Source organism: Rhinopithecus roxellana, chromosome 14 (genome assembly GCF_007565055.1).
Source record: "Rhinopithecus roxellana isolate Shanxi Qingling chromosome 14, ASM756505v1, whole genome shotgun sequence".
Classification (NCBI taxonomy): domain Eukaryota; kingdom Metazoa; phylum Chordata; class Mammalia; order Primates; family Cercopithecidae; genus Rhinopithecus; species Rhinopithecus roxellana.
Genome location: NC_044562.1, coordinates 36,142,015 through 36,157,175, shown reverse-complemented (window position 1 = coordinate 36,157,175; position 15,161 = coordinate 36,142,015). Strand labels below are relative to the sequence as shown.

At 36.5% G+C, this 15,161-nt stretch overlaps 1 protein-coding gene across 1 annotated transcript in view; it reads left to right on the top strand.

The window, feature by feature from the left end:
* The window catches only part of LOC115893159, an 85,764-nt gene extending 72,492 nt beyond the window's left edge, over positions 1-13,272 (top strand). Inside the window, exon 3 of the mRNA XM_030916112.1 lies at positions 12,139-13,272. Within this exon, the coding sequence (XP_030771972.1) occupies positions 12,139-12,279 (141 nt within the window). The 3' untranslated portion in view covers positions 12,280-13,272. The remainder of the gene's footprint in view (positions 1-12,138) is intronic.
* Positions 13,273-15,161: the final 1,889 nt, after the last annotated feature.

The window sequence follows — 15,161 nt, the reverse complement described above, 5'->3', positions numbered from 1 at the left end:
ATGAGAAAACTGAAGCACAGAGAGATTAAGTACCTTGTTCAAAGTTTGTCAGAGTTAACAAGGGTCTAAGATTTACCGCACACTATGTTATAGTCACTCCACTGGCTTCAAAAGATTAATGTAGAGAAGGTTTCCAAATTGCTCATTTTTATAATATAATTATTCAACATGTCTGTTTATTCAATCCAAATTGTTTACTATAACATTATTAAAAAAACTTTCTATTAATACACATATCACAAACACATGTTCCTTTGGGGTGGGGGTAAAAAGCCCCAGTATCTTAACTTCTAGGTGGAACCTGCAGGCATGGAGTGCTCTTTTTCTCTCTGCTGGTTGCATAGGTTACAGAGCCAGCAGGAAGTCCAGTGCCTGTGGCCAGTAGAGGAATAGCATGGACCCTGCCGAGAGACTGTCATCAAGCTGTGCTGGGCAGGTTCTTACTCTTTGTGGTGGGGAACTTTCTTGCTGGGAGAGGTTCTTCTGGGCTGTGGCTGCTCACAGCCATGCTATAATTGGCTTCTGCAAAGTAGCAAGCATGTTGGCTTTGCTACCCCCATCCATCTGGCTGAGTTTTATACACATGCAAATAATGGAACCCTTATTTGTGGCTATCCCTGGGACTTATGAGTCACAATGCATACATCCATACGGTCTACAATGTCATACAGCCAAAGCTGGGGGTGGGGATTAGAACATTTAGAATCAGCCATTCTGACTTTATCGTCTCTGTGCCTCACCAGTACATCAGGCTACCTTCCTCCAATAGGAAAATCTTAAAAAAGTCCTGACATTGATGTCTCAATCTTTGCCAGATTTTTAGCACAGCACAATCTGAGCTTAAATTGTGATGCAAAACATTTTGGACAAGGCTCAGCATTGCTACTTGTTTGTTTGCTTATTTTTTGTTGGTAACCCAGTGTAGTTCATTTCATCTCCACACTCAGCTGTTCACTGATAGCTTTTCTTCTTAAAGGAAATAATTTTATACTTGTTGATGTTGACTTTAGTAACACAGTATTATCAATAGTATTTAGAATGGTTCTTTAACCAAAATATAATTTCAAAGCAACCTTATGAAATGTTACTTGCAAATTTTTCGTTTTATAGCACTTGCTCTGGGAAATGGCTACTTGTCAAAATAATGACTGATTCCAATCTCAGTGGTGTGTAGTCACATTTCCATAGTAAATATGCAGCCACAAGTCCTTTCTGGTATTTCAAATTTTCCCACTTTGTTAACATCAACTTACTTGATATATATTCTATTTTCTTTAGATTATTTTTGAATATTGCAATTTGAAGGCTGATGAAATTATTTTCATTATAGAAAAAAGTAACTTTAAAAATTATAATAGTTTTAGTTTAGAAGCTTTGGAATATGTAGATAAACAAAAAGAAAATAAAAATAATTAATAATCTCATCATCCAGAGATAGCCATTGCTAAAAATTTGTTTTTTATAATGAAATGATTTTTAAAAATTTACTGCTTATTGCGGGAAAATATACTGACAGAAAATTAAATTATCTGTTTACACTAACCTTGATAGATTTCTTTAGAAAGAAGCCCAAGTCCTCCAAACTATTTAAAAATAAGCAAATAAACACTTTATTTGAAATTTTAAAAGGTGAAAAAGCATAAATTCAATATTAAGGTTCATACACATACACAGGTGTTTTAGATTTAGATTGTTTATGATTTAATAGTTAGATTTTTGTGTCATGTAGCATAATGTTGTGTTGGGATTCTTTTTGCATATGGTACACTAAGGTTTCTTATGCATTGGTAGCATATGTTATATTTATGCTTGTTTTCTAGAGTTTGGAGTGTACTTTTATGTATTTAAATTTATAATAGTCAAAACAACCAAAATGTTCTTTAATTGTAGGATAGATAAATAATAGTTTACCTAATGAAATACTATGCAGTGATGAAAATGAGTGAACTATAGCGATGTTCAACAACATGGATAAATCTCACAACCATAATATTGAATGAAAGAAACCAGATACAAAATAATACATATACTCAGGCCAGGCGCAATGGCTTATGCATGTAATCCCAGCACTGTAGGAGGCCGAGGTGGGTGGATCATTTGAGGTCAGGATTTTGAGACCAGCCTGGCCAATGTGGTGAAACCCCATCTCCACTAAAAGTACAAAAATTAGGTGGGTATGGTGGTGCATACCTGTAGTCCCAGTTGCTCAGGAGGCTGAGGCAGGAGGATCACTTGAATCCAGGAGGTGGAGGTTGCTGTGAGCCAAGATTGCACCACCGTACTCCAGCCTGGGTGACAGGGGGACACTCTATCTCAAAAAAACAAAAAAAAAACAAACAAACAAAATCGTATGAATGTATTTATATAAAGTTCAAAAATAGATATAACTAAACTATAGATGGGATAAGGACAGTTAGGAAATTATAATACAGTTAGGAATTCAGGATGTTTGTTGCTTTTGAAAGGAGGAAGAGGGTAGTGATTGGGAAAGGCACGAGGGAACATTTGGGATACTCAAAATGATCTATTTGTTGACCTGGTTGATGGCTAGTAAGGTGTACTCACTTTTAAAAAGACCGCATTGAGCTTCCTTTATGTTTTGTGTACTTTGCTGTGTGTGTGATATACTTCAGTATAAAAAGCTAAATAATTACTACAGAAGTCATATTTATTTGATATCTACTCTTTGCTCCCGACATAACACCCAGTCTTCCTATTATTTCCTCAGGGAAATATGGTCTGCTTTATTGTCGTGGTTTCCAAGGATGCATTAGGCTTAAAAAAAAGGTAGAACTGCTACCATTTGTTTTGTCTCTATTGTGATAAAATTTCCAAGTCATTTAAATATTTTCTAGATGGTTGATAAATTTTATTAGTTCTTGTTCACAGCAGATGTGTGAGACAGGCTGGTATTGCAGTCTCTATTGTTCAGATAAAGAAAGTAGACACAGGGAGAGTAAATGTTTGGCTGAGCCTGGAATTGAAATGTAGTTCTTTTAACATTCCGGTGTGCTGTCTGACTATATAATGCTGCTACAGTCATAGATAACTCAGAATTTCCCCAAATCTTGGATTCCCAGAGAAAAAAGATTTCCATGAACACGAATAGGCACTAACTGTAAAAACATTTTTGTAGATGAAATTTACATTTGTATCTAAGAAGTATGGTTTAAGCACATTGAGGGAAGTTACTCACTGATTCAACAAAAATTTCTGAGCATTGGGTATTGTGCCAGCCTCTGCAGGAGATGAAGCTAGGAATATTACTATAATACAAATGTGATGAGTGAAATAATAGAGAATCCCACAGCGTTTTGTGGAAAATATTGGCCCAGAGGAGGGACTGGTAACCAGCTTCTTAGGAAAGAAGCATTTGGAAGGTCTTTTGAAGGAGGGGATGCCGGAATCAAATCTGAAATATACAGGGATGCATTTTATTTTACGTAAAACTAGATAGGTGAGTTAGATTTCCTACATTTTCTCTCTCATAATATTTTGACCTCCTAATTTTAAGAAACTTTATATTCTTAGAGAACTTTTTTTTTTTTTGAAATTGAAAGAACAGATTGAATTTCCAGAGATGGCAGCTAGATGGTAAACTCTTCGAAGATAGGACATCTCATGCTACCTTGTTTTTTTTTCCAGGGTCCAGCAGCATAGTAGCCTGTTCGTTAAGATTATTGCGGGATTGTTTTTGGAGGGGGCTATTTTTGGTGGAAGTGAGTTCTTCACTTTAATACTACACTTGCCTTCTTTGTCAGTGAATCTAAAGTGCTGAGCTGTTAGGCTTGAGGTTGTTCAGATATTTTATTTCAGCTGAATTCTAACATCATCAAGTCATACATATCAAAATCCATTTACAAATAAATTCAGTTGAGCTGCATACAGCCTGTTGATGGTATTAATTTTTAAAAATAGGTTATGCTATAGATTTTATTTATAGGCATTTAGATGAGTGTAAAGCTCTAAGGAAGCAAAATCCCGTGTACAATAGTAATGCCAACATAGGCCACTTTTCAAGGTTGACATTTTTGTTTTTCAGATGTGATGTGTGCATCATCTTATTCTTTATGTGAGGTTCAATAGAGGATCCCTTGTTTGTAAACAGAGGTCAGGCCTAACCAAATTTCAGCAATGAAATTCAGTTACAGAAAGAAAATATAATAGCATCAAAACCTTTATGCAGAAATGGTATTTTGCATTTCCTGATAGACATATGCTGGCATCTGTAATGACATCCACTAAGGTGGTTCTCTAAAATATTTTATAATTGCTGATGAGTTGTTAGGTAATATGGAGAAAATGCCTTAGATCCTTTCTCTTCTTTATGGGAGGAATGCCTGGGAAAATAAATGAAAGTTCAAGTGGGAGACAGCAGAACATTAGTGATAAAGGAAGCAACATGAGGGGCCTGTGTTTATAAGGGCTTTTAAAGTTAATTTTACCATTAAAATTGTGTAAAATGTAAAATATTGGCCCATATTATAGGGTAGCTGTGGGAAATATTTCCTGGAAGTGATACTGTCATACTCTGCCACTTTTCCGCATCATCTTAACATTTGATGGAAAGGAAATGTTAATGATGGAAAGAAAAAAGTACTTATGGTTCAGAAATAAAAAGGAGTCATATATTTTACCAAGTGAATGGTAAACTATTCTTAGCCAATTAGTAGCCTAATGATCTGCCCAGGCCTGACTGGTTTAAAACGATGGTAATTCTAAAATATAAACAATTGCTTAAATATATGTCAATAAGAAAGGAAATGAACGCAAATTCACTGCCTTAATTTTTTAGAGCAAATCCTAAACTAAATGTTTTGGGAGGTTAGAGTAAATGAAATAAAAATGAAATTACAGTAGTTTTGTAGCAGAGTTCTTGAATTAGGATAGGGCCTTTGGATGGATATCTTCAGGGGGTCCTCAAACCTCTTAAAATTGTGTGCAAATGTAGTAAATCAAAGCCCTTTTTCAGGAGTAAGTAGGTCCTACACTTTTATCAGGTTCTCAACAGTTAAGAACCATTGATTAAACCAATTCGTAGTGTGTGTGTGTTAGAGATAGTGGGTAAATAGTTGGGAAATATAACAAGCCTGTAAAATATACCTATGTATATGGTAACAAAGATGAAAGGAGCGTGTATTTCTGGGAATGCAATAAAATGATACCTATGTTATTAAAATATTTGCATAGAGAACTTTATTCTTTTGTTGAGATGCAAAACTTTTATTTCTCTCTGTACTATGTTGCCTTGTCCTGCAAACAGACAATGAGAAATAACCTTCTCCGTGATTAAAGCTATGCTTAGATCAGAAGTTTGGACATTCTATTTATTTTTCTTCAGTTATCACACTTTGCTTGTACCACATCACAGATTGAATAAGGAATAAAGCAAGGGTGGCCTGGTAGCAGCAAGCATTTGACTTGTCACTGAAAATGAGCTTACTGGATTTTGAATTGGTTACTTCATATCCCCAAGAACAATTTGCTTCCCCAAGAACAAAATGCTATGTACATTTTGCTTTTTGTTAAGAACAAGGTCAACTGTGATTAAGGTCAGCCTATCTTTTGGAATATGAATGTATTTTAAAAGGATTTCCATTTTCTAGGATACACAAGCAAGCTATTCCTCAAGTCAATGAGGGATGAAAGTGCTCCAGAAATTATCTGTGATCCTGGATCTGTGAAAAACTGTGTGTGTGTGTGTGCGTGTGTGTGTGTATACAAAGCTCATTGAACAAAGTATGATAGAAAAGTAGTGTCTACCTTAGGATCAAATTGAAGTTTCCACACCATTTTTTCACCCTCGTTTGACTAGGTTCTCACAGTGGTCTCCAAGATTGTGCATTATCAGGTTGGGGGAGGGAGAGTCAAGGAAATATTTTACTCTGTTCTTTCTCCATAGTTTCCCTGAGATCTCAAAACTGGCAGCCAGCTGGCTGAAGCCTGCCCACAGACATGTTTTATTTGGCCCATGCAGTGCTTTTACAATGTTTGTGCCAACATTTTAATAGGAAGATTTCACATATGGATCTGCATTTCTGCATTGTCTTGAGAAATCAGAAGACATGGGAATAACTGGCTGGAGCTGGGGGGCAGTCGTCTCCCTCCCCGTGGGGCACAGCTTCCTTCTGCAGCTCCTTCCGTGACTTCATGTGCTCACACCCAGCCCAAGTGGTTATTTACCTGCTTGACTGCTGGAGGCGTTCGAGTTTGAGACTGGCTTAAGGCTGCCTTTGAGATTGCCTTAGTCTTCTGATTAATAACTAGGTTTTGTATAAAACTATCTTCTTGATCCCAGAGAGCCTTGTTACTTAATAATACACAGATATCTGACCATCAAATCTAATAATTTTCAGGTTCAAAGGATTTAGAATTTCTAATTTGGGCTTGAAGTTGGCAAGGAATGCAAATAAAAGAGAACATAAATGCCTGAAATGCTTATCTTTCCTTACAAACATTCAATTTCTGTTGTTGTGTATCAGAGCTGGTGTGAAGCTGTAATTACAGTGCTGCTGTAACTAACTTGTGCTTGCTGGTTCTGGAATTTGATGATAAAAAATGGATTTTTTTTTTTGCCTTAAGACAAAGAGTTGATTGATTCAAAAGGCATTATGGTATATGTAGACTTCTAGGATGTTATGTTTTCTTTATGCTTTAGACAAAACCCTGAGGAAAATTTAATAGATTTGGGTTGTCTCTTTAATTCATGAGGCTGTAAATTTCTAACTTTAAATGTTCAATTATTTTGGTCAGTATAAAGGGCTGTGTAAATTCAGGTAGTCTTCCTTTCCATTTGTTCCAAACAACCCTTTTGGGTTATGGGTAAATCTCCTTGCCAAAACTCATATTCAGCTTGTTGGAGGGCCAGCCTTTATCTTTCTACCTAAGATCTTTGGAAGCCATTTTTAATCCCACTAAATTCTGCAGTTTAATTAAGATAGAGTGGCTGAAACAAGGTATTTAGTAATATCATAAATGTGAGGGTAATTAATATTTAATGTCTAAAAGAAAAAAAATAAAACTTGCCAGTGTGCTAACTTGGAACAATTATATTTCTTTCAAAACAATTTTGTTTTCACATACTGCTAGCCTAGCAATGAATTAGAATGCATAAAAGCTCAGGGGATTTGAATGTGGGAATGGGTAAATGTTTTATAATGAGGTAGAGAATTATTGCCCAACCTTAGAAATAAAAGCTCCACAAAATTATGAATGTCCAGATCAATAGCATTTTTAAACATTATAAATCACTTTTGGCAATGCTTATGTATGAGCAGAGAAGTGATCTAATGATTATGAAATTAGATTTTTTTCCTCTCTCTCTCTTTTTCTCTTCTATTTTTTTCCTCATAGAGGCAGCCAAAGGACGTTGGGTAAACCACTATAACTTGCTAAATTTCCCCAACAGTGAAATTTTTAGAAATATGTTTGAATGTTCTGAGTACAGATTATATTACTTCTGTGATTTTTTAGGTTGACCAGAGGTGACATCTATTTTTATGTGAAAAGTAAAAATGTGGTACTCTAAAAGAGTTAATTTTGATAACTGCTTTTTTACTTTTTAAGTAATTTTATAGTTTTACTTGTCATCAGATGTTCTAAGACACAATGGAAAACAAAAGAAAACAAAATGAATTTTCTTTCCTAGACTGTAAGGAAAAAGGCAATCTACTCCAAAAGAAATGGAAGTGAGAATATGCTTCATTAGGATTTTATCTAGCACATCTAGAGTTTAGAATGAACAACATTATGTATAGAAGAAAAGTGGAATATTTATAGTTTTTTGTTTTTTAAAAAGATGAAATCTCACTGAAGGTTCTTTATATAGCTCCATTATGGGAAGAATCACCTGGACAGATGTTCAGAATAAACTCATCATGGTCAAAAGCAAACATTTACCAATGCATGACAGTTTTTGTCTTCTTTTAGGCGGTTGCCTTCTCTTTATTAGTGCCTGACAATTTGCTAGTTAGAATAAAACCATACCTTATGCTGGTTTACTGCTTTAAAATTATGCCCATCTGAAAATGTCTAAGTGCAGAAATGTACCTTTTAAAGGTTAGTCAATCTGAATTTAGAGCTGTAGGGAATTTAGGTTGCTAGGGGACTCTGTGGTTCTCCTTCAGAATTGTTAAAAAATTCTCTGGCAGCCTGTGAACTCCCTGAGAGCAGGCACTGTGCTTATCTCTGTAGTATCTCCAACTCCTAACACAATTCTTGGCATATAGTATATGCTCACTTTTCTTATCTAACTGACAAGTGAAGGGGTAATCAGCTGCTAGTGTTTCTGTTGCTAATGTGTGACAGTTTCAGCACCTTGCAAGGCAAGTGTGCGACTTTGGGAGGTTAACCAAACAATCATGCAAATTAATGTAAAATTCTCGCTTCACTAATCAGATTTTTATCTCTGTTATAGGGGGACAGCCCTCTTAGTTTTGTGAGCAGAGCATAGTTTGTGAAAGAGCCCATGGGTTTCAGGCCCAGGCGGTGTTTCTTTTGAATTCTTACACATCTAGTTTGGACTAGCTTCATGGTTTTTGCCATATACTTCTCTGCATTGGAGCAGTCTCTCTGGAAGAAGGAACAGTGCCTTGTGTGTGCATGCATGTGTGTGTGTGTGTGTGTGTATAAGTGAGCTAGTTTTTAGTATCACCTCTGTAACTGCTCATGTGACTTTGGCAACTCACTTAACCTCTAGGCCTCAGAGTCACTTCTTTCATGCTAAGGTTGGGATTCATAACTGCTATGGCCCCTTTAAACTTCAGTAGGCTATTTGAATGCATGGTTTAGTGCTTTTATTAGTCTGTATGTTCTTATGCATTTTTTTGTGTATGTTTTAAAAAACTTTTTATTATAGATAACTTTGACCACACACAGAAGCAGACAGATCAATAATATGAACCCTCAAGCATTTATCACCCAGCTCCAACAATCAGTCCATCAACTCATAGCCAGTTCTGTCCCATTCTGCCCCATCTTCTTACTCTCCTTATTATCTGGAAGCAAATCTTAGGTACTTGTTATTTAATCTGTAAATATTTTGTATTTGTATGTTTTCTCACCTCTCAGGCACCTAACATAGAACCTTGTATACATTAGGTAACAAGATGATGATTTTGAATAAACGAATGAGAGTGGGTTGGGAAAGGTAAGAGATGAGGCACCTCACCCCCCACCCCAAATTATAACTATGTAAAACATTTTAAAAATTGTTAACCTATAATTTCTCAGGGTAGTGGAGGGGGAGGAGCCAAGGCTTCCAGTGATTGGGAATCCTAATGTGGTGTGGAATTTTAAAGGGCAACTTTATCTATTACATGTAATCACTGTATCACTAGGGAGCCCCAGCATGTTCCAAGAAGTTAAGGTACATGCCAAAGATAAGCAAAAAAAGGCATGCAACCCTGTGGGTGCATCTTGAGGAAATATATTAGTATTAGGAGATAGCACAACCTAAAGGCCAAACTGTGTTCATCTAACTTAATGGGAATTCAAAAATTTATGGGAAGGACTTGACACTTGATGCTTCTCTTTAGTTTACACTTTGCATTATCTGTTTTCTAAACATTCTTTATCCTTTATAATAGTCTCTTTTCCTTCTTTCTTTTCTTTTCATTATTTTCCTAACAATGCTAAAGCACTCAAGGGAGTTTTGTTGAGCATTGAATTAGGTATAACATATTTTAGCCAAAGAAGTATGCATGCTTACTTTGAATGTATTACTCCCAAATGTATAGGCAATATAGTCTGTACCCACAAATAAAACAAAAACAAGAATAAAAAATTCTAAGTAAAAAACTTTATGCACTAAAAATATTGGGTAAGACTGTTAAAAGCAGTATTATGTACAATAAATATAAAACTGCAAATATATACTATATGTATACTTACTATGTATAGCAGATACAAAACTTCAAATAATCTAAATATCCTTTAACAACAGAATGGATAAGTGGAATACTATGCAGTAATTAAAAATAATAAACTATGGCTACTGTAATATTATGGATGTATTTTACAGACATAATGTTAAGTGAGAGATTATATGTCACACTACTCCATTTACATCAGATTCAGAAATAGGCAAAATGAATCTGTGGAATCAGAAGTCAGGATAATGGTTAACTTGATGGGGAAATAGGTGATGACTGCACAGAGCTTGAGAGAGGATTCTAGATACTGCAGATGTTCTATATCTTGAGTTAAGTGGTGGCTACACAGGTGTGCTCATTTTGTAAAATTTTATCAAGCTGTTCATTTAAGATCTATGTACTTCACAGTATGTAATTATATTTAAATGAAAAAGTAAAAGGAAAAAATCCTTCCTTTTGATTACTTAGGAACACCTAAGGTTTAAATCTGTTGTCAGCCTGACCATATAAAAAATAAAACTTGCCTTACTAATCAGATTTTCTCTGTTATATAGGAGATAGACCTGGTAGACTGAGGAAGAAGTTATAGATACATAAAGTTTTTACTGTACAAAGTATTTGTTTCTCTGCCTCATGGGATAATAATCATCAACAGACTGAAATGATTGTTACAATAAAGTACTGGGAGCTGTGGAAAACTTACAATTATTTTCCTACAGGGTGCATAATTAGTGGGTCATGTAAGGGAAGGTCCCGACTTAGAGTTGGAGTATGTATTATACTTGCCAAAGTAGTATGACAAGAGGACTTCAGAATGAAGTTCAGCATGTATTTAGTTGCAAGAACAACTATAAATATAAGTAGCATTTTAATACAATGGAAATAAACCTAGGGCTGAATTGATAGGTGAATACGGTAAAAAGTGTGTTGCCTTTAGAAAAGGTAAAGCAAGTGATATTCACATGATATAAATAGTAACACTTTTAGATAGGAGATAATTCTTCCTTATATCAAGTTGAATAGGGCTATTTTGGGTATCATCTGCAGAACGGGTCCTAGATAGGATTTTGCTACTAGGAACATTTGACTCTGGTGCCTTTTTTCTTCTCTTTTAAGTACAGAATGGTATCACATGAAAACAAAACACGAACTTTGGAATTAGACTGCTATTAGTTCAAATCTTGACTCTACCTTAAGTAGTTTGACTTTGGCAAGTAACTTCTCTAACCCTAATTTTTTCATATTTAAAATGAGGGTTCTACCTAACTAGGATATTTAATAGATATATCAATTTATCTTTAAATCTTTGTGTCAGTTAGGACTCAAAATAACTGTAAACACACAATAATTTATTCCACTTAAAACAAGTCCAGAGATAGAGAGTCTAGCACTGGTACATCTGCTCCCTGAAATGACCAGCAACTTAGGCTCCATTTAAACTCTTTAATCTGCTATTCTCAGCACATGAGTTCTATCCTCAAAGTGGATGTTGGAGCTCCAAGCCATCTTCCTCATTCCAGACAGCAGGAAGGAAGATGGGGCATGGGGCAAAAAGTTTAGCTCCCAGTTGAGTTCTCTCTCTTTCAGTTGTCCTAGAAGTCCCATACAATACTTCCATTTTGTTTCTTATTGGCTAGAACTTAGCAACATAACCTCACATAGCAACAGGAGGAGGCTGGGAAATGTAGTCTTTTAGCTGGAATAAAAATGGGAATTGGTTACTAAGGAAGAAGTGGAAAGTGATTTTGGCTGTCAACCAGGAATCTCAGTCACGATGTTCTCAACAAAACTCTTCATGGCCCCCCTCCTTATCTTAGCAAATTCTATCACTATCCACCAGATAGTTTACTCTGAAAATCTGAGATTCATTCACCAATCCTTTTTTTCAAACCCTTCATTCCCCATATCCAAATTAGCAGCAATATCACAGTTCTAAAATACATCTTGAAATCGGAACCTTCTGTCACTACTATTAAATCCGCAATTCAAATCACCATCGTCTGTCATCTAGATTCTTTCAGTTGGCTCCTGATTGATTCCCTGCTTCTTGTGTTGCTTTCCACAGATCATTGCCTGCATAGCAAACAGAATGATTTCCTAAAAAAAAAAAAAAAAAAAAATTGAGATTGTATTGTTCCCTTGCTTAAAGCCCTCCAACAGCTTCCCATTGCAATAAAAATAAATGTCACCTTCTTATTTGGCCTATAAGGCCTGACGTGGTTTGGTTCCTGCCTCTGTAAACTCATCATCTACCCCTTGTCCCCAGGTTCTCATGCTCCAACAACAGTGGCTACCTTCCTGTCCCGCGAATGTACCAAGTATGTACTACCCCAGAGTTTTGCTCTGGAACATTCGTTCTCATTTTTGCATGGCTAACCCTTTCTGTATTAGTCAGGGTTCTCCGTAGAAGGAGAATCAATTGGTTTTTTATATTTTTAAGGAGATTTTATTATGGAGAATTAGCATATGCAAATATGGAGACCACAGTGTGCTGTCTACAAACTGGAGACCCAAGACAGCTGGTGGTATAGTTCAGTCTGAGTCCGAAGGCTGAGAGCTAGAGGAATTGTCAGTGTGAATCCCAGTCCGAAGGCAAGAGAAGATGAAATGAGATTTCCTAGCTCAAGCGGTGAGACAAGAAACAGGGAAGTGGGGACAAATTCCTCTTTCTTCCATGTTTTGTTATATTCAAAATGGATTGACTGATGCCCACAGTGGGGAGGGCAATATGTTTTACTGAGTCCACTGATTCCACTGCTAATCTCATCCGCAAACCTTCACAAACACACCCAGGAACGATGTTTAATCTGGACATCCCTTGCGTGGTCCCGTCAAGTTGACACAAAAATTAACCATCACACCTTCCCGCAGTTTGGGTTTCAGCTCGAACGATTTCCCCTCAGATAGGCCCTTTCTGACCATCTTTCTAACTTCATGTCCAAGACATCCTTTGTCTTGCTATCTAATTATATTCAATTCAGGGCTTGACATGTACTTCCACCCTGATCCTCTAAATAGACAAAAAATTTGGCCATGTGCTGAATTGACCACAGTGTGGAGGAAGATGTATTCTGCCGCATCATCAGTGGTGAGTAAATGCATTGGCGAAAACCTCTATAGAGGGCACTTGTACAGTATCCACTATACTTCATGAGGAAAAGAGACTATGGCCAAAGTAGGAGTTCAGTAACTTGTTGAAAGAACGGTGAATTTGAAGATTAAATCACAGAGTATCTGATTCCAGTTCTTTTTGACTTCCTTTTTTTCTCCATAGCTTTCATCCCATATTTAAAGTGTCCTCTGCTAAGATGCCAACACATATCCTTTGAAGTGAAATTTCTGGCTGGGTGCAGTGGCTCATGCCTGTAATCCCAGCACTTTGGGAGGCTGAGGCAGGTGGATCACTTGAGGTCAGGAATTCAAGACCAGCCTGACCAATATGGTGAAACCTCGTCTCTACAAAAAATACAAAAATTAGCTGGGTGTGGTGGTACGTGCCTGTAGTCCCAGTTACTCAGGAGGCTGAGGCAGGAGAATTGCTTGAATCCGGGAGGTGGAGGTTGCAGTGAGCCGAGATCACACCATTGCGCTCCAACCTAAGCAACAGAATGAGACTCTGTCTCAAAAAAAGAAAAAAAAAAAAAAAAAAAAAGTAAAATTCCTCAAATGGGTGCATCCCAGTTCCTGGGTGCTAGGCCTCAGAATAAACCTACTGCATCTTCCTGGATTGTCAGTTTATTTGAAGGTTTGTGAAAAAAAAACTTATCAGAAAGAGTATGGACATATTAAAAATGTGAGGGCCTTTCGATCTACTTTGTAGGTCCCTGGGGGAACAAGCTCAGTGTCTTTGACACTAGGGGCTATTTGATGAAGTTTGAAAAGCACTGTTTAAAGGTGGTGGCTCTTGGTGGATATTTGCATTTTGATAGAGAATTCTTCAATCCATCATAAAGTATTTTTTGAGGAATTATGCTTACTGGGTTTAGCTCAGGGCAGTAGGTGCTGGATCAATCAAAAGTCTTCCTGAAATGCTAGTGATAAAGCAATATCCAGGAAGCCTTATGTTTGTATATTCTGTTATTCTCTTCAGTTTGCAAACTGCTTTAACATACATTATTTTATCTAATTGGCTGCTCACATCAACCAAGTTAAGTATAGGCATGCAAAGAATTAAACACTTCAAACAATATTACATTTTAAAATAACTTAAATGTAATTCCCCAGAGTCCTGCATCCTTAGTTCCAGTCCTGCATCCTTAGTTCCAGTCTCTAAAGGGGAATTTCTTGCATATCTTTCCAGACATATTTTATTAAGCACATACTATCTCAGATCTTTGGGTGTGATCTCCATGTATATTTTTCATAGGCAAATGAGGAGTAAACTACAATATATTCTGCTTTTTAAAAAAAGTATACTGTTTTACATTGGAATGTAGTGTTTTATTGTATGAAATACCCAAAATTCAGTTAATTCTGAAGGTGGGGGGACATTTGAGTTGTCTTCAGTATTTTGCTGTAATAGCTGATTCTCTTAGGAACATCTTTTACATGATGATCATTTTTTTTCTTTGCCCACATAAATAAAATAAATAACACATTCCAAATAACACATCTCCAAGGAGAGCAATTGCTGTGTTTAAGGCTGTGTTTAGGTCTCCTAAATACTGTAAAATTGCCCTCCAAAAATTTTTAACACATGCATTCCCCACTGATGGTATATGAGAGTGACTTTTTCCTACACCATGGTCAATTCAGTATATGAAAAATTTTAATTTTATTTAAAAATATTGTTGATTTGTATAAATTTAAGAGGTACAAGCACAGTTATGTTACATGGATATATTGGTAGTGGTGAAATCTGGGCTTTTAGTGTAGCCATCACCCAAATAATGTACATTGTACCCATTAAATAATTTCTCATCCCTCATTCCCTCCCACCGTTCCAAGTCTCCAGTGTCTATTATTTCACACTCTATGTACAAGCACGTGAACAATTTAAAAAGTTTTGTTAATAAGATAGGGAAAAGGCCTGGTTCAGTTGCTCACGCCTGTAATCCCAGCACTTTGGGAGGCTGAGGATCACTTGAGCCCAGGAGTTCGCGACCAGCCTGGGCAACAAGTGACACCCTGTCTCTACCAAAAACTAAGTGTGGTGGTGTGTGGCTCTGGTCCTAGGTACTTGGGAGGCTGAAGTAGGGGGATTGTTTGAGCCTGGAAGGTTGAAACTGCAGTGAGCTGTGATTGTGCCACTCGACTCCAGCCTGGGTGACAGTGAGACACTGTCTCAAA